This window comes from Electrophorus electricus, chromosome 23 (assembly GCF_013358815.1).
Source record: "Electrophorus electricus isolate fEleEle1 chromosome 23, fEleEle1.pri, whole genome shotgun sequence".
Taxonomy (NCBI): domain Eukaryota; kingdom Metazoa; phylum Chordata; class Actinopteri; order Gymnotiformes; family Gymnotidae; genus Electrophorus; species Electrophorus electricus.
In genome coordinates, this window is record NC_049557.1 from 3,477,523 (window position 1) to 3,492,583 (window position 15,061).

A 15,061-nucleotide genomic window follows, 5' to 3' on the forward strand; every position below is an offset into this window, starting at 1 on the left:
TCGTGTACATCACTTTCATTTCTGCTCTGCTACACTTGTGTGCATTTTGAAATGATGCAGTCAAATTATGGAATTTAATGGAAAGTCAAATATTAGCTAAAATAAGAGAAATAGAACAGTTCATGTACTACAAATAAGTTTATTGACTGAAAACATTGGAAATTGTCATCCAACAAACTATTATCTACTATTGCAAATGCTAAGAATAGTTTTATAAAAAGCGCCTCCTATGCAGAGTGCATGAATTTTCATTTAAAAACACAGACTCCTGCCAGCATTAGCAGTTTTGCATTTCTTTTTTTTTTTAAATAAGAATGCTTTAAAAGTACCTCAGGAAAAACAAAACCCAGGAAAACTACATTCAGAAGTATTATTTCCATCTGAGAGGCATGATCGACGACACCCCCCCCCCCCCCCCCCCCCGATAAACCCTGTCCTTTCTCTCGAGTAAGTCACACAGTTATGAATGTCTGCAACCTTGCAAGAGCAGCAATAATAACCAAAGAAGCTTTTTTTTAAGCCTGCTAAATGAAGGCCCTTATTCTGAGCCCCTATTCTACCCCGTCCCCCTCCTTTAGTGTTCATTTAGGCAGCCTTGAGCTTTGACCATCTCCGCTGTGGAGCTCCGAGTCCTGGAGGGTTTGTGATCTGCGAAGCCGGAAGCACGGGTAGCGCCGACCTGTTTGGAAGCGTCTGCGTCCTCGCCTTGACTACACAGTCTCAGCGCTCGTGAGATGAACACGTCCAGGTCGAAGTGTGAATGCTCTTCTCCGGTGCGGGGCAGGGGCGAGCGCTCGTGGTCGCTTTGGAGAGGGGTGGACGGACTCGGAGTAGGAGAAGACGGAGAGGAAGGCAACAGGGACGGAGGGGATGAGAAGCAAGGGATGGGACTCCTGCTGCCACGCTGACGCAGGTGGTCGGGGGTGCGGGGCAGCGAAGGGGAGTGTGCCTGGGGGAGAGGCTGGGGCGCCAGGCAGGGAGACAGGGGCAGAGGGGGGGAGCAGGAGAAGGGGACTGGCGCCTGTGGGGACCCAGGAGAGCGGAGGCCCGACTGCGTGTTCTCCACCCAGCGCGAGATCTCCTGGAACAGGTCGGCAGGCTCCCCGCCGCCCCTGCCTTCCGGGCCTGGCAGGGCGCTGCGCTTCCAGCGCGACAAGTCCAGGATCAGCTTGGGCTCGGCGTAGTGCTGTGGCTTCCCTTCCCTCCATGCGATCCTGTCCAGGTAGGAGGGCGAGCCCACCTTGTAGTCACAGGAGCGGCCGCAGTCCAGCTGGCCGCCGGGGCCGCCGGGTCTCTCCGTGGACGGCTGCGACTGCTCCAGGAAGCGCTCGGCCGAGCTGCTGTGCGAGTGCTTGCGGGGGTCCACCTGGGCCTCCTCGGTGAGGGAGGCCGAACTGGCGCGCGGGTCCCGCTGCACCTCCTCCTCCTCCTCTTCCTCCTCAGCCTCGCCCGGCTCGGACTCGCTGCCCAGGCAGCCGCAGTGTTCCTGCCACTGCCAGCACGGCTCCGAGGAGAGGCTGCGCGGGAGGGGGGGGTGGGGGGGTGTTAGCGCTTAGCCAGCCTCCTCATGTCCCATCATGCTGAGGCCACTTCCGGGCCGCTAGCAGCAGGCCGACGCGTGGTGCTCTTTTAAAGCCGCTTGCGTCCCCGTTCGACCCTCAGCCGTCTTTCTGTTTCAGCCTCTATCTGCTGGAGATTCTCACTCCGGCCATCTTCTGGCTATCAGCCTGATTAACCTCCACCTGCGTGTTCTGTGAGCAGGAAATAACTCCCTCCCCCCTCCTATCAGACTATCTGGCTACAGACGGCACAACCATGACGATCTGATTTTGTCCGAGGCTGAACTAGGAGATCTAATTAAGGAGATGTTCCAGGAGCTGCTATATTTAACCAGCACTCTGTACTCCTGAGGTTGTTCCCCTCCCCATCTGCCTTTCCTTTAGCATCGCATTAAATAATGTAACCACAAAGCATTGGTTAATGGCCTTATTCATGGTTGAAGTTGACTGACTTCACTGAAACATCGGGGACCAATAATCTCCAAACCAAAGCTTTCTAAATTGCTTCGCTGATATCGGCTCATTTATTAATGTGTGTACTGTGCTCTGTAACACTAAAGCCCACATGTGATCTACATATATTCAGCAAACACTTCAACACTCAGTTGTTGAGATTCACTCTGGAACATTTGGACTTGGACAGGACTTTGTTCAGTTCCTGAACTACTGCCCTTTGTTTTTGAAATATTCCCAAACTCGCGCAACCGGACCAATCAGCCATATTGGCTCAGTGGAATGGAACACTAGGAGCTTTATTCTGGGGCAAGGGGTCGAGAGAGGAAGTTGGTGTGGTACCTGTGCCATTGGTGGCCGGGGGCATGGCCGGACTCGCTCACCAGGCTGTCTTCCAACTCGTCCTCGATGTGAAAGGGCTGCGCTGCCACAGGCTCGTCCTGCGGGTACGAGTAGCGCCTGAGGAACGAGTGGCACAGGGCCGCCTCTGCCGTCAGCCGGTCCATGGGGTTAAAGGTCAGGATTCGCTCCAGGAACTCTATGGCTGAGAGGAGGAACGGAAAAGGTTGCGTGGACGTTGGTGGCGTGGAGGGAAAGTGACGCCAACACTCTTGTAGCTTGCCCGCCCTAAGAAACGTGTCATTTCCTACACGCTACATTCATAAATCAGCCTTACGTTGCCATTGATCAACCTAGATGCTTAAAAGAAACAAGTTCATCCATAACCTAATGGCCAGATTTTGAAAAATGTTCGCAACGGCAGCTAATGCAGTTCAATAATTCTTATCTAAATTTAATTCTCTTATTTATTTATGTAGATCTGCATAAGAGCACAAAATTCAATTATAGATCCATTTAATTTCAATTCACATTTGCTTAATCAGATAAAAGTGATTTTTTTAAAGATGCATTTTTGTTAAAAACTTGCATTAGATTCACTTGACAAAAAGAAGACACGTAAGCAATGAGAATTCATGTAGTTGTTTGGAAACTGCTGCTTTTATAGGTGTTTAAAAATGAGAGCAACTTTCAACAACTGCATTCATACAACAACAAACAAAATAGCTTCAGGAACATGGATTTCCTAAAACGTTGCCTTTGCATGCTTTCAAATATGCCAAAGATTTCTCTTGAGCTGCCAAATCACTGGGTCTTAGTGCACCCAGGCCTGAAGTGCTATCATCAACCGTGTTCTCTGGGGCTCTCTGCCTAATGTCCTCATCCTCCTGACTGCTGTGTTTTGATACACCAGGGGTGCATTACTTTGCAACACAAGACTGCAATTACCGAGCAGCACTGCATTGCAGGGGCAATAACAGTACACTGCGTGTAATGCAATGATGGGAATCTTCAAGCATATCCCTCATGACCGCGATGACGCCCGTGCGCGAGACCGCGCGTGGCCGTCTCGCACCGCAACAGAAGCGGTTCGGCCGGGGAGCAGGACGACAGCACACCCAACCAGTCCTTGCTCTGTCTGAACTGCACATGAATGCAGGCTGACTCCAAAGAGTTCCTGCACCATGTTTCTCTAAGTCGGTGTTTTAGCTATGAGGCCTTGGCTGGAACCACGACTCAAACCCGCCGGCTCACTCCGATGGCCGAAAGATCCGAGCGGTTCGCCCGGATGAGAGTTGCTACTGCAGGAAGCTTCGCGCAACCACTCCACCTTCCCAGCGCCTCCGTCCCTACCCCCTCACCCTCCTCCTCCGCCTCAGGGAGCAGCTCCCGCAGTGGCCTCCTGACCTCCCGTCCGTGGCTGACGTAAGACGGCATGACCTTGAGCAGCTCCTGCCGGTCCTCCTCCCTCAGGACGGGCACCGTGTCCAGGATTAGCTGCATCTGCTCCAGCTCATGGGCACCTGGATAACATGAGTGGAGGTGGGGGTGAGCGTGGAGGTGAGCTTTCGTTCGCTTAAAGACAACTGAACCTAGCCTATAGAGAATATCATTCATCAAATCTCCAAATATCAGACATGGCCGTTTATTAAAACTAGAACTTCCACCAAAAAAAGGAGCGACGTAGCTACATAAAGGAGGTTCTGCGGCACAGACCGGACGCTTCGTGCTGACGCGAATGGACTGTCCTCCGAGACCCCGCGTGACCTGACCTGCGAAGAGCATGCGCCCGCTCAGCATCTCCGCCAGGATGCAGCCGGCCGCCCACATGTCGATGGCCTTCGTGTAGTTGTTCGGCGAGAGCAGCAGGCGAGGCGAACGATACCATTTGGTCACCATGCCCTCCGAGAGGTAGCCCTGCACCCACATGCAAAACAAAAGACCTTCGCTCACAACGTGCCTCCCCCAGAACCCCACACGCACTCCTGTCTCTTCCAGCAGAATAAATGACCCGCCCCCCCTTAAATCTTTAATGCGAAACAGCCGATGGAGCCGCGAGGCCTCGCTCTGAGTTTCCGCTCCTGCCTCCCCTCCCCCTCCTTCTTTCTCTTGCCTCCTAGCTTTCACTGAGGCTGGCTGGTGAATCATTTGTGAGCTGGGACCAGGCGGACCTGGTAGGGCGTGGCTGAGGCTGGTCGGGGCCCAAACGGGGGGGGGGGGGGGGTTCCTGCACGCCACAAACACGTTCGCAAAAAAAAACAAAACAAAACTGATTCACAGACCCTGTAAACTCCGATGTGAAGAAGCACCACTGCAAAACGGCTCATAGCTATTATTAGTGAATGAATTTCCCTGCATTGGTTTAACAAAGATGGACAACGTTTGGCACACAGCTGAATGGCAGTTATGACGTCAGACTCTCGAAGAGCCTTTATTACATTAAAGCCTTCAGTGTGGATTATTTAACACACAGTGCGTTATTTATAGGAAATATCCCTCACTGCCAGATCATAATAGCTTTAAGTTGCAACTTGGAAGTCATTTTAAATGCACACGATGCTACCTTAGCAGACAAACATAGTGTCCACTTTTTATGTGATTATCCTTATTTTTGACCACGAGTTCGTGCTCTCCATGTTTCCTCCCGCTGTGCATCCAGGTACTGAGTCAACGGTAAAGCGGCCTATCGAGGCAGTTAACTGAAAGAGCTCAAACACAGGTGGCACCTGCTCAAGGTAGCGGCAGGACACAGACATGGAAGACAGGAAACCAGACTTTTTCTAGCTTCCTGGCACAGGCTCGCCCACAGAAGGACGATGCTGCGCAGGAGCGCGGGCCACCGGTTTCGGTTCCACAGACACGCTGAAGCCAGAGAGCAGGATGCTCTGACTCAGCCGTAACTCACCCAGCAGCCCAATCGTTCGCCCCCAGGGTGTGCAGTGCGGGGGCTCAGCCCCTCCGTTGTGCTAGTTTCAACGCCACAGTCTGAGCTGTGCCTGGACGTGCTGTCCCGTCCGTCCTGAACCGAGTCTGACCCCCCCCCCCCGCACAAAGATCCCTATTCATTTTGGCCTCTGAGACTCTGCTAATGTTCCACAGCGTGCTCTCTGCGATAATAAGGCGGGACAATGGAGGAGCAAAATAAACACATTAATCTTTCACAGCCCTGATCCCGGAACAGTCGAGGTCATAATTCACAGGGATTATCACACCGCCCCGTAGAACTGCAAGGGAAGCGTTATGTCTCCACGGACATTGGTCCGTAACGGAGGGTCGCTGTCTAAACATGGTTCAAAGCGGGTCCACCGCGTAGCCGAGTGCAGCGCAAACAGGCATGGTGAAGTTCATCCTGGTGAGAACCACATTATCTTCATGGATAAGGCCACTCGGCTCATAGGAAGCGCTGGATTTGGTTCTTGGGGAGAGTGGAAGGTGTGAATTAGGTAACACTGCACACATAGAAGGGAAGAGGCCGACTTGGTGAGCGGCATGCCAGACATGAGCAACAGACCAACAGAGCTGTTCCCTGATCTGACCGCTAGAGGACGCTCAGCACACCTGTCCCTTAACATCTGAAAACGTAAGACCCCGTCACTGAAAACTGTCCTTCTCTGACAATGATTGATGTTTCTATAGTTCACCTCAAGAGTTACCTTGAAGTTCTGTTTTATATGAGGCAAGTACCTTTCAAGAGCTCTGTTTCTTAAGAATTGTGAAGTAGCCTGCTACATGAAGACATTTGGAAGCTAAACTGTTCAGCTACAATTTTTGGACATCTACTGCACGTCAGGTTTCTTCTACAGGAATCGCTGCGCCCTACCTTGTGCGAGTAATGCGGGTCCACGATGCGCGCCAGGCCGAAGTCGCCAATCTTCAGCAGCAGCTGCTCGGGGTTGACGAAGATGTTCGCCGGCTTCAGGTCGCGGTGCAGCACGTTGGCCGAGTGGATGAACTTGAGGCCGCGCAGGAGCTGGTAGAAGAGCAGGGCCGCGTGCTCGGCTGGCAGCGCTCCGCCTTCCAGCATGTGGCCCAGGTCCGTCTCCATCAGCTCCTGCACGATGTAGATGACGGTGACTCGGGTGAGGTCCCGGGGCAGGGGCCTGCCGCACGGGCCCAGCGCTTCGTACACGCGCACCACGTTGTCGTGCCGAAGCCGCCGCGTGATCTTGACCTCCCGCAACGCGTGCTTGGCGCTGAGCGCGTCTCGCAGTGCCAGCTTCTTCACGGCCACCCTCCGCCCGCTGCGTCGGTCCACGGCCGCCAGCACCAGGCCCGATGCGCCTGTGCCCAGCGGACGCAGCTCCTGGAACCGGGGCCCCAGGTCGAAGCCGTACGAGTTGGGGGAAGGGTTCGGCCTGGCCATCGCTCAGAGAGGAGCCCCTGCGCACTGCCTACGGGAGCCTGGAGAGGGCGGCAAGCGTAGTTTATGGTGAGCGCCAAACTTCTGACATCACATAACTAAGTGCCATGATGTGGACTCTCCGTGTGGTGGAACGCTTTGAAATCTTCTCCTGGTGTCCATGAAACTGCTCTGAAACACCAAAACAGACGAACATGGAGAAGTAGCTATAAAGAGACTACAGAGCGAAGCCAAAATGGTGCGTGATTACGATCATCTTTAATGTGCAGGGCGGATCGAATTTCCTCTCGGAGAGAAGCCCCTACATTACACACCATTCCGCACTCAACACCCATCAAAGGAAAGAGGGCAGAACACAACAGCACCATGGTGCAGGGCAAGTGTTTCCATAGCAACAAGAGCCTGCTACGCATGCACGGCGGACGGCCGTCTCGCCGGCTCCCGGGCTTCGAGCTCTGTTCCAAAGGCTGGGCCACCTCTCTCTCAAAAGGAGTTACACTCCTGAGGAGGCGCTGGGACACTACTGGAGGTGCTTGACCCAGTGGTTCTCCTCGCTCACTAGCCTCACTCTAGGTGTGACGCTGACTCGCCGCTGGGCTACTGGCACGGAGCTGATAAAGGGCGTCCGGACGGAATTGGTCGGAAAAATCAAAGCCTCTACTTGCCGTCTCTGTGCACACCTTTGAGCTCCATGCTCCACACGCAGCTATCTAGCTGCGTTCCTGTGCATCCCGCAGCTGAGAGAGAGAGAGGACAAGTAAGAAAGATGATTAGTAAACAAATGAGACTCCAAGACAATGAATATACAAATATGAATGAGTATGTGCACTACGCAAGACATTTCATGTCAAACTATTTTTATTGTTATCTATTGTCTTGAACTAAAATAGATGTTTAGTCTTACTTAATCGTTTTGCAGTCTCACACACGGACACAATGTGCTGCACCCATAAAAATACTGTATTCAAATGAATACATTTCACCAAAAGGTGGTGGTGCTCTCTGACCAAAATAACTTATGTTTACTGACACCAAGCACAGTCTCTGATGTTCAAGCTTTGATCGAAAATTCTGTTTTATAACCAGATGTACTCTACTGAAATAAACTATGAGCACTTTACATTTTTATAATTTTAACTGTGAAAGGGCCAACGAGTACATGTGTTCTGCTTAGCCTAACTTTATAAATAATGCATATTGCTCTGACGTTGCCTGGGTAAGCTCGTACAATTTATTGGGCCAGTCTAGATATTGCGGTAGACTTACTTTCTGATTTTTGATCCTCTTTTATATAAGGCTCTAAATGCTATGTTTGTTTTACCTACACGGCGAATACATCTTGTTTTTTCATCGCTAAGAGACGGAAAAAGATGTAGATGTAGGAAACGAGCGCTAATAACAGCTGGTTTAGTGGCTGAGATCATTAACAACATCAGTGTTGGGACGTCCGTCGGCTTGTTGGGGGCCACACAATAGCAGGCTGCTGCCCGCTCCTTTGTGTGGCGACGCGCGGTGAGCCGCACGGAGACCAAGCCCGGTTTCGAAAGCCCGTTTCCTCCAAAGTGACATGAATCCGAGAACCCACCTCACAGAGAAGAAAAATCGCTGCCCTGCCGTTCCCGAGATAGCTCTGACAACAGTATCGCCCCGTCTTTCGGCCCACAGTAGTGAGAAAACTACAAAGGGTGCGATGCGTCTTCCTTACCGTATCACGCCTTTCCGTCTCTGCACGGTTTATTTTATTTAAACGCTTTAGCGGGTTTAAAGCTTTGAGAGAGCAGGCGCCGCGCGTGTAATATCGACATATAATCCCCTTAATAATGTCCTCGCCCGTTACCTCGGTCGCACCGATGCAGTCCGCAGGATCGTGGCTCCGGCGAGCTCTCCGTGTCGGTGCTCCTGCGTAAAGAAGGCTCCGCGAGGGTAGCCTATCATCTCCCCACACTAGACCTGCCCCGCGCCAGTCCGCGAGCGAGGCTGCATGCAGCGCGCGCGTCTGCGGTAATGCTGCAGCCCTCTTTCCTCGAGCGCTCTGTTTGCACGTTTCTTCCACGCAGAGTTTTGCAGCTTTTCTTCTGCTTTTTTTTCCCCCCTTAAAAGTCACCGGAGGCCCCCCACCCCCCCGTGTGATAGTCACGCCCCGCCCATCGATCAACCGTGTTATCTGGACACCTGCTCGACCCCCCCGCCAAACCCACTCCGCGATAAGCGACTCGCGGACTGCGTCCGTGAGGGGCCCGCGCTGTCCCGTTCACGGGCCGTGGAACACGGAGCTACGCCGCTGATTGGCCGGTTGGCCGGTTGTCCGCTCGTGTGTGCACACGGGGAGCATCTGTTTGCACGGTAAGGAGGAAAACGTGCAGAAGGAAAGATCCGGCGTGGTGCAATACAATAAAATGAACCGATTTCTGGTCATGGGAACGTCGTACTGTGGAAAACGATATTTAATAATTCCAGTTAAGACTACTTATCTATAAATGTGTGTGTGGGGGGGTTAATAAGTAAGTAAGTAAATAAATAAATAAATAAATAAATAAATAAAAGACACAAAAGCTCAGGTGAAATAACAGCAGTCTGGGTTCATATTTTAAAATTATTACTCAGCTGAATAGTTTATATTAACGGATATAAACTAAACACCATTTTCATATTGGCTGCCAAAACACACACAAAGATGCATGGATTGGTGCATTGGTGCCATAGCACCACATAGCAGTGTTTTGAGCGCCGTAAAAGTGAGTTTCACATCCGCACACAGGAAAAGCTGAAGCTCCTTTAGTTGCGCGGCCTTTATTAAATATCCAGCAGCAAGCGAAGCGAGAAGGCACGCCATCGATCCCTGAAGCGGAGCCGGGATGCGGAGTCCTTGGCAGAGGGCTTGGCTGCCCTCCCGGTGCCGCCTCCTCGCAGAGCTCCGGTTACGGCGCAGGTTACGGCGGCGCAGTCAGAGGGCCGCCGCGGAGAAATAAATAAATGAGGAGTCGGTGCGAGTTTCCTCCGTTCGAACGCCCGAGGCAGAGACTTGTCGAGTTTCAAATGGAAACGCACTAAGCGGCTGTGCAGTTTAAGTGTGGGATGGTACAAAATGGGGGCTGGCTTGTCAATAATCACTTGCATGTATTTTCTCCTGCTGCTGTGCTTATGCAAACTACATGAAAAACAGGTCTTAGGATCATCATAAATCAGGCTGTAGTTTTGTAAGAATTTTTATCGTCAGTCAGCCTCATTTAAAAAGAACCATAAGATTCTTTCTATATCTATCTATCTAGAGAGAGAGAGAGGCTAATCCACATGTTGCTCTGGAATGGAAAGGAGAACTAGGTCGTGTGTTTTCCGTTCTAATTATGACTGTTTCCTTCCAAAAGATTTCAGCTTTTTTTCTAAGTAAATGTTCTTATACTAAGTAAATGTTCTTATACTTACTTTGTACGTTCTTCTCCCTGTTGCTTGTCATTTGAATGAAACGCCAATGGAAACGACGCAACTCCATCTCTGAGCTAAGAACTGTAGAAACACGAGTTTCTCTGCTTACGTAAAACCATTGTGCCCCCTGCTGGTCATCTCACATGCAGTAAAACGTGTGAATGTTAACGGTATAGTACTCAAGGGTAAGTGTGCTATTTTGTACAAAACCGAAATTAATTTCACATCAATAACTTGACAAACTGAGCACTCAAGTGCATTTTCTCCTGTAATTGCTTTCCTTTGGTAAATAGCTACCTGCTGTGTTAGTTGAATGGTTGTTAGCCATCTACTGAAACTTGATGGCATGCAATATTTAGGTGGCTTATTATAATAGATCAGAAATGTGAAAACAGCCTCTGAAACTGCTCTTTCCTGAATTAATCTAGAGCTTGAAATGAATTACCGTCACTGGTTTAGGACCACTTTGTTGCTGAATAATATCCCTTTGCACCAACGATAAACTAAGTTGCATATCAAGAAGAAAACCACTGGTCAACACCTAGTGTCTGAGGTTACACATTTCTACACCAGTGACACTGAACCATCCATCTCTGTATGCAGTTATAGAAGTAGGGCTGATACACTATCTGTTTTGGAATTCCCTAACAGCTGTAATTAGTTTAACGTTTTTTAGAGTTTAATTGTCAATGCAACACAAACTCAAACTTAACACATTTTCACCTATAAGAGTTTTGCAGCAAGAATGAAATATCTTGTACCAGTTAATCATAGTAATTTTGAGAACTAGATATGAAAGGACAACAATAAATACAGCACAGATATGGACATTCACACCAAAAACACTTATGAACTTAAAAAACCCCCCAAATAAACAAAAACCTGCCCCTGCACAGAATTCAAATACGTCACGCCCTCTCATTTCTCAGAAAGTCATCTTCAAAATGTCACTTTAGGAAATGGGTGAACCCTTCCTTGCCCGTTATCTACACCTTTAGAAGATTACACATACTACGGAAAGCGGATGTGCATGTTGAATGAAAAGCCAATAAAGTATAATTCAGCTATAACATCAATGTAAGATGCATTTTCCTTTCACAGTGTTGTCAGGGATATTCAAAAAACTGGCTAGTATTACGTTTACCATCAAACATTTAGCTACTTACTTCATGCATTTCCTCACAAAAACTGCATTAAAACCAAAATGAAAAAGGTGTGCGACACTACTGAGGCTGCACACTTTGGTCCTGTCAGACAGGAAGTTCAGGCAGCCCCGCACGGCCTCCTCCCTGCCCCGGTCAGGCAGAGTAAACGGGCTGGTAACTGCCTTTGCTGCTTCTGCAGGTGATCACACAAATGCTGAGCATGCCAAACAACTGAGGAGGAAACAAGCAGTCAGTCCAACGGTACAACAAACAGGAAATGGCCAACAGCTTGATAGCACCAAGGGAACTGCAGTCATTATAAGGCTGCAAAATGAGCATTGAACCAAAAAGAGTTGTTAGTTTAAACAAAGCTCAAGCACATACGGCATACCTTTATGATGGCGAATCCCAAGATCACCAGCATGGCATAGCTCAGCACGTCCTGGAGCAGCTGCTCCAGCTTAGCTTCACATCCCTATAAAAACAACGAGACACGCAGACGTGTGAGCGTTCTCAAACACGGCAAGCCCGTGACCCCTCGTACTCGGCTGACGTGCAAGCCACGTGTGGCGGTGGAGTTCGGCCTGCCTGTGCATTCAGCAGTTCTGGCTGGTCAATCTTTCCGGTGCACGTGTGGTTTTCTTTGCAGCAGGACTGGGGCACAGAGCTGTTATGGGATTTGTACCAAGGAGTACTGGTCCAGTCAGTGTAGTTCTGCACGCCGCAACATTTCAGCTGCAAGGTAACAGGAGACACAGTGATGATGGACATCACCGAGAAGGAACACTTGCACACAGCCCACTGAAGACAGAGGAGGTTCTCAGCCGATCGTACGTCCGCTACCAATTTCTTGAATAAAGAAGAATACTGAATTATAATAATACTTTACTTGACTCTGCAAATAATTCACTGCTCGGGTCTCAGAGTTCTGACCGTCGTACTTCTGGAAGACATCGCTCATTGACTTCTCCAAGTTGCCCTTTATTTGTCGACCCAATGCGCACAGGCATAAAAAAGAAAATAAATTAATTAAAAAAATAAATCACCACACCAGAAGATATTAGAGCATGAGCAGCAGATGAGGAATTCTTAAAGGACTCTCAAAAACACCACAGTGGAGAAGAACTCACCCTGCCCCTGTAGGCGAAGCCGAACACAAAGGCAGTCACTTCTGCAGCGAAGAGCAGCACGATGATCAACAGGAACTGCGTACGAAAGTAGATGCGCATAAACTTGGAATGACACGGCCGTTTACTTCTGCAGCTACACTAGACAGAACCAAAACTAGAACAAACTAGAATAGCACATTTCTTTTCAACCTCCTTACTCAAAATGGCAAATCGCTACACCTTGCTGGAAAGTCCCATACTTACACAGCTCAAGCCAACCGTGGACTCCCTCAGGGTCGCACAGCAGCCGATGAGCCCGATGATGAACAAGACCACGGCAATGACGATGATGATGGCCGCAGGGATGAGAATGTATTTGTCCGTCAAAAAGTTGTCAAAGTGCTTGTAGCTATTTATCACGTAAGCACCGACATAGCTAAGAGCAGCTCCCGCAGCCTGAAAGAAGAGTTGCGTAACAGAGCACTAGTTTAAAAGGGAAGAGAAACTGAAATTCCATTGAATTAATTTATGACTCCAACCATAAATAGGTGCGCGTGCTCCCATTCCCAGTTTACACCATGAAAAATAGGTTTATACATAATATATACCTCATCTCATTGGAGGAGCGGAACAGGTTTTTCTTGAATTATTTGCATGAGCTCTAGGGGTTCATCCAAAGCACAGCAACACATGACTGTACCAATAAATCACAATCATGAGTCACGGGATAAGTAATCCCCTTTAATTCCTTGAATCTACCCTGGAGCTCTGATCTTGTGCCTCACACATGAGCTCAAGACCGCAGAAACCACGGCACCACAGGATTTTGTAAACGGAGTAATTCTAATACTTTAAAATATGACTCTCTCTTAAAAGGCCATTTGTATGTTGAACTGTTTTCCAATCTAGCGCAGCGCCTGTTTTTAAAGGGAGTACTATATAAAACATACTGTAGTCTACTAGTTTCTGACTACAACACAACACCATAGACAAAACTATGCATTTGGCTAGAAAGTTCCGCTTTTAGCCCTGTGATCCCAGAAAAAAACATGTAAGCTCAGTGAATGATGCAACCGAAAAAGAGAACCATTTTATTTGCATTCCTATTTCTGAGTTTCTTGCCGTTCTTTCCTCGTCTTAGGCATAGGCCTACCGTTATTTGAAATGGGACAGTTTCGTACCGAGGTAAAGAGAAAGACACCCAGAGCTTCAAATCGTTTTCTTACGTCTCAAATACAAAACCCCACCCGTTCTCCCTAGATAATCAACTTTAGGATCAGCCACCGTCATCTAAAACATACTGCCAAACAAAAGGTCTTTGAACTGGTTTTAATTTAAATGGACTTCTAATATATGAATATCCCATAAATCGGTAGATTAAAAACGGTGATGGCTGTATTTTTATGCCATTTCCTCGGGTATACGCACAGTTCCTCTTAACAAGCCATGCCTTTTCTTGCCAAGAACAGAACAAAAGATAAAAACAGATTAAAAAAAAAAGAACAGAAAGACGGTCTCGTATGTGGGCGACTTCCTAATATCAGCATATCTGATCAAAAATGTTTTTACGGTCTGTTTATTTCCCCAGGACCAGCAGGTGATAAAACCAATCCAGCGCAATGGTCAAGGAGATAAACGTGTTAGTCGTTCTCTCGTGTCTTTTTACACTTCTATCTTCCACCCACAGTTTTAGTTTTGGTACAAAGCTAACATAAGATTCGCTTTTGAAAGAAGAAAACTCACCCAAAATATGCAACTGAGAAGTAAAAGAACGGTCTTGGATGTTAAAATCCTGCAGTCCATGCCTGTAAATTAGCCTTGAATCAGCGTGTGTTTGAACTGCTCCAAAAGAATGTTTTGTTTGCTCTCAGAAACGCATCTCACCGTGTGACTGGGCTGGTGTCAGGAATGAGTAACGCACACCGCGCAAGTCCTGTGATTTCACCTCATTTATATTCAGCATTTTCGCCAACAACCATCAAAGAGTTCCTCAGTTTGCGTAAACCTGCACCCAGTAACCATCTCAGCGCTAACGTCGCTTCTTTCGATTGATTGACTTATATTTTACGAACTAATACCACACATTGAACACTATCAAGTAAATGAATAACTATCACAATCGGTCTGCAGGTGCTGAGATGTTTTTTGTTGTTTGTTCTTTGAGAAACAAGTAGGATGTGGAGGTTGGATGAATAATATTATAGGTTATTCTCACAAATAACTTTAAATCAGTCGTATTTTGTTAGGAAAAGAGGCACCCTGGACATGTGAATACATTTAGCCTACCCTTTTTCGCTAACCGTTGGTAAAGAATAATTCGTTAAATTGAACCATTTTCCCCTTCCCACTGACCACGTGCAGTGGGAGGTCCACTGTGACTTCCTCCTTATCTGTGGCCACGCCCCTTAGATATCTCACTAGATGTTTTGGGGTTGTAAACCTAATGAACGTAGCACGTCCATTTTGGTATCGTGTTTGCTAGTCTGCTTAATAATTTTTACTCTTTACCTACACCTTTTTTTCACGTGTGCAAGACATATTATGTAGCTTTTATTTCCGTTTGCTGTTCTGTCCATAGTGTAGTTTCCATATTTATTTGCAACTTCATTGATCTATTTTTTTTTTTTTTTTTTTTTTACTTATTTTTGCATTAGTCCATGTTGTCTTGCAATT

General features: G+C 48.3%; 2 protein-coding genes across 4 annotated transcripts; both read right to left on the reverse strand.

Annotated features, from left to right (window-relative positions):
- Positions 1-425: 425 nt before the first annotated feature.
- Positions 426-10,696, reverse strand: mapk4 (mitogen-activated protein kinase 4). Of its 3 annotated transcripts, none has more exons than XM_035521952.1 (7): positions 10,135-10,696; positions 7,377-7,448; positions 6,172-6,752; positions 4,124-4,268; positions 3,713-3,874; positions 2,355-2,556; positions 426-1,517 (listed from the first exon to the last, which is right to left on the reverse strand). In XM_035521952.1, exons 3-7 carry the CDS (start codon positions 6,712-6,714, stop codon positions 575-577), a joined length of 1,995 nt encoding a protein of 664 aa, XP_035377845.1. In that variant the 5' UTR covers positions 6,715-6,752; positions 7,377-7,448; positions 10,135-10,696; the 3' UTR covers positions 426-574. The 3 variants fall into 3 exon arrangements, with proteins under 3 accessions (XP_035377845.1, XP_035377846.1, XP_035377844.1); XM_035521953.1 differs by lacking the exon at positions 10,135-10,696 and adding an exon at positions 8,549-8,797 and having other exon boundaries at positions 7,392-7,448; XM_035521951.1 differs by lacking the exon at positions 10,135-10,696 and adding an exon at positions 8,549-8,797.
- Positions 10,697-10,795: 99 nt separating this feature from the next.
- On the reverse strand, positions 10,796-14,648 carry tspan36 (tetraspanin 36). The gene is made up of 7 exons (XM_027031689.2): positions 14,132-14,648; positions 12,653-12,844; positions 12,410-12,484; positions 12,169-12,258; positions 11,868-12,014; positions 11,671-11,754; positions 10,796-11,510 (listed from the first exon to the last, which is right to left on the reverse strand). The coding sequence occupies exons 1-7, from the start codon at positions 14,189-14,191 to the stop codon at positions 11,433-11,435; spliced, it is 726 nt and encodes a 241-aa protein (XP_026887490.2). The 5' UTR covers positions 14,192-14,648; the 3' UTR covers positions 10,796-11,432.
- Positions 14,649-15,061: the final 413 nt, after the last annotated feature.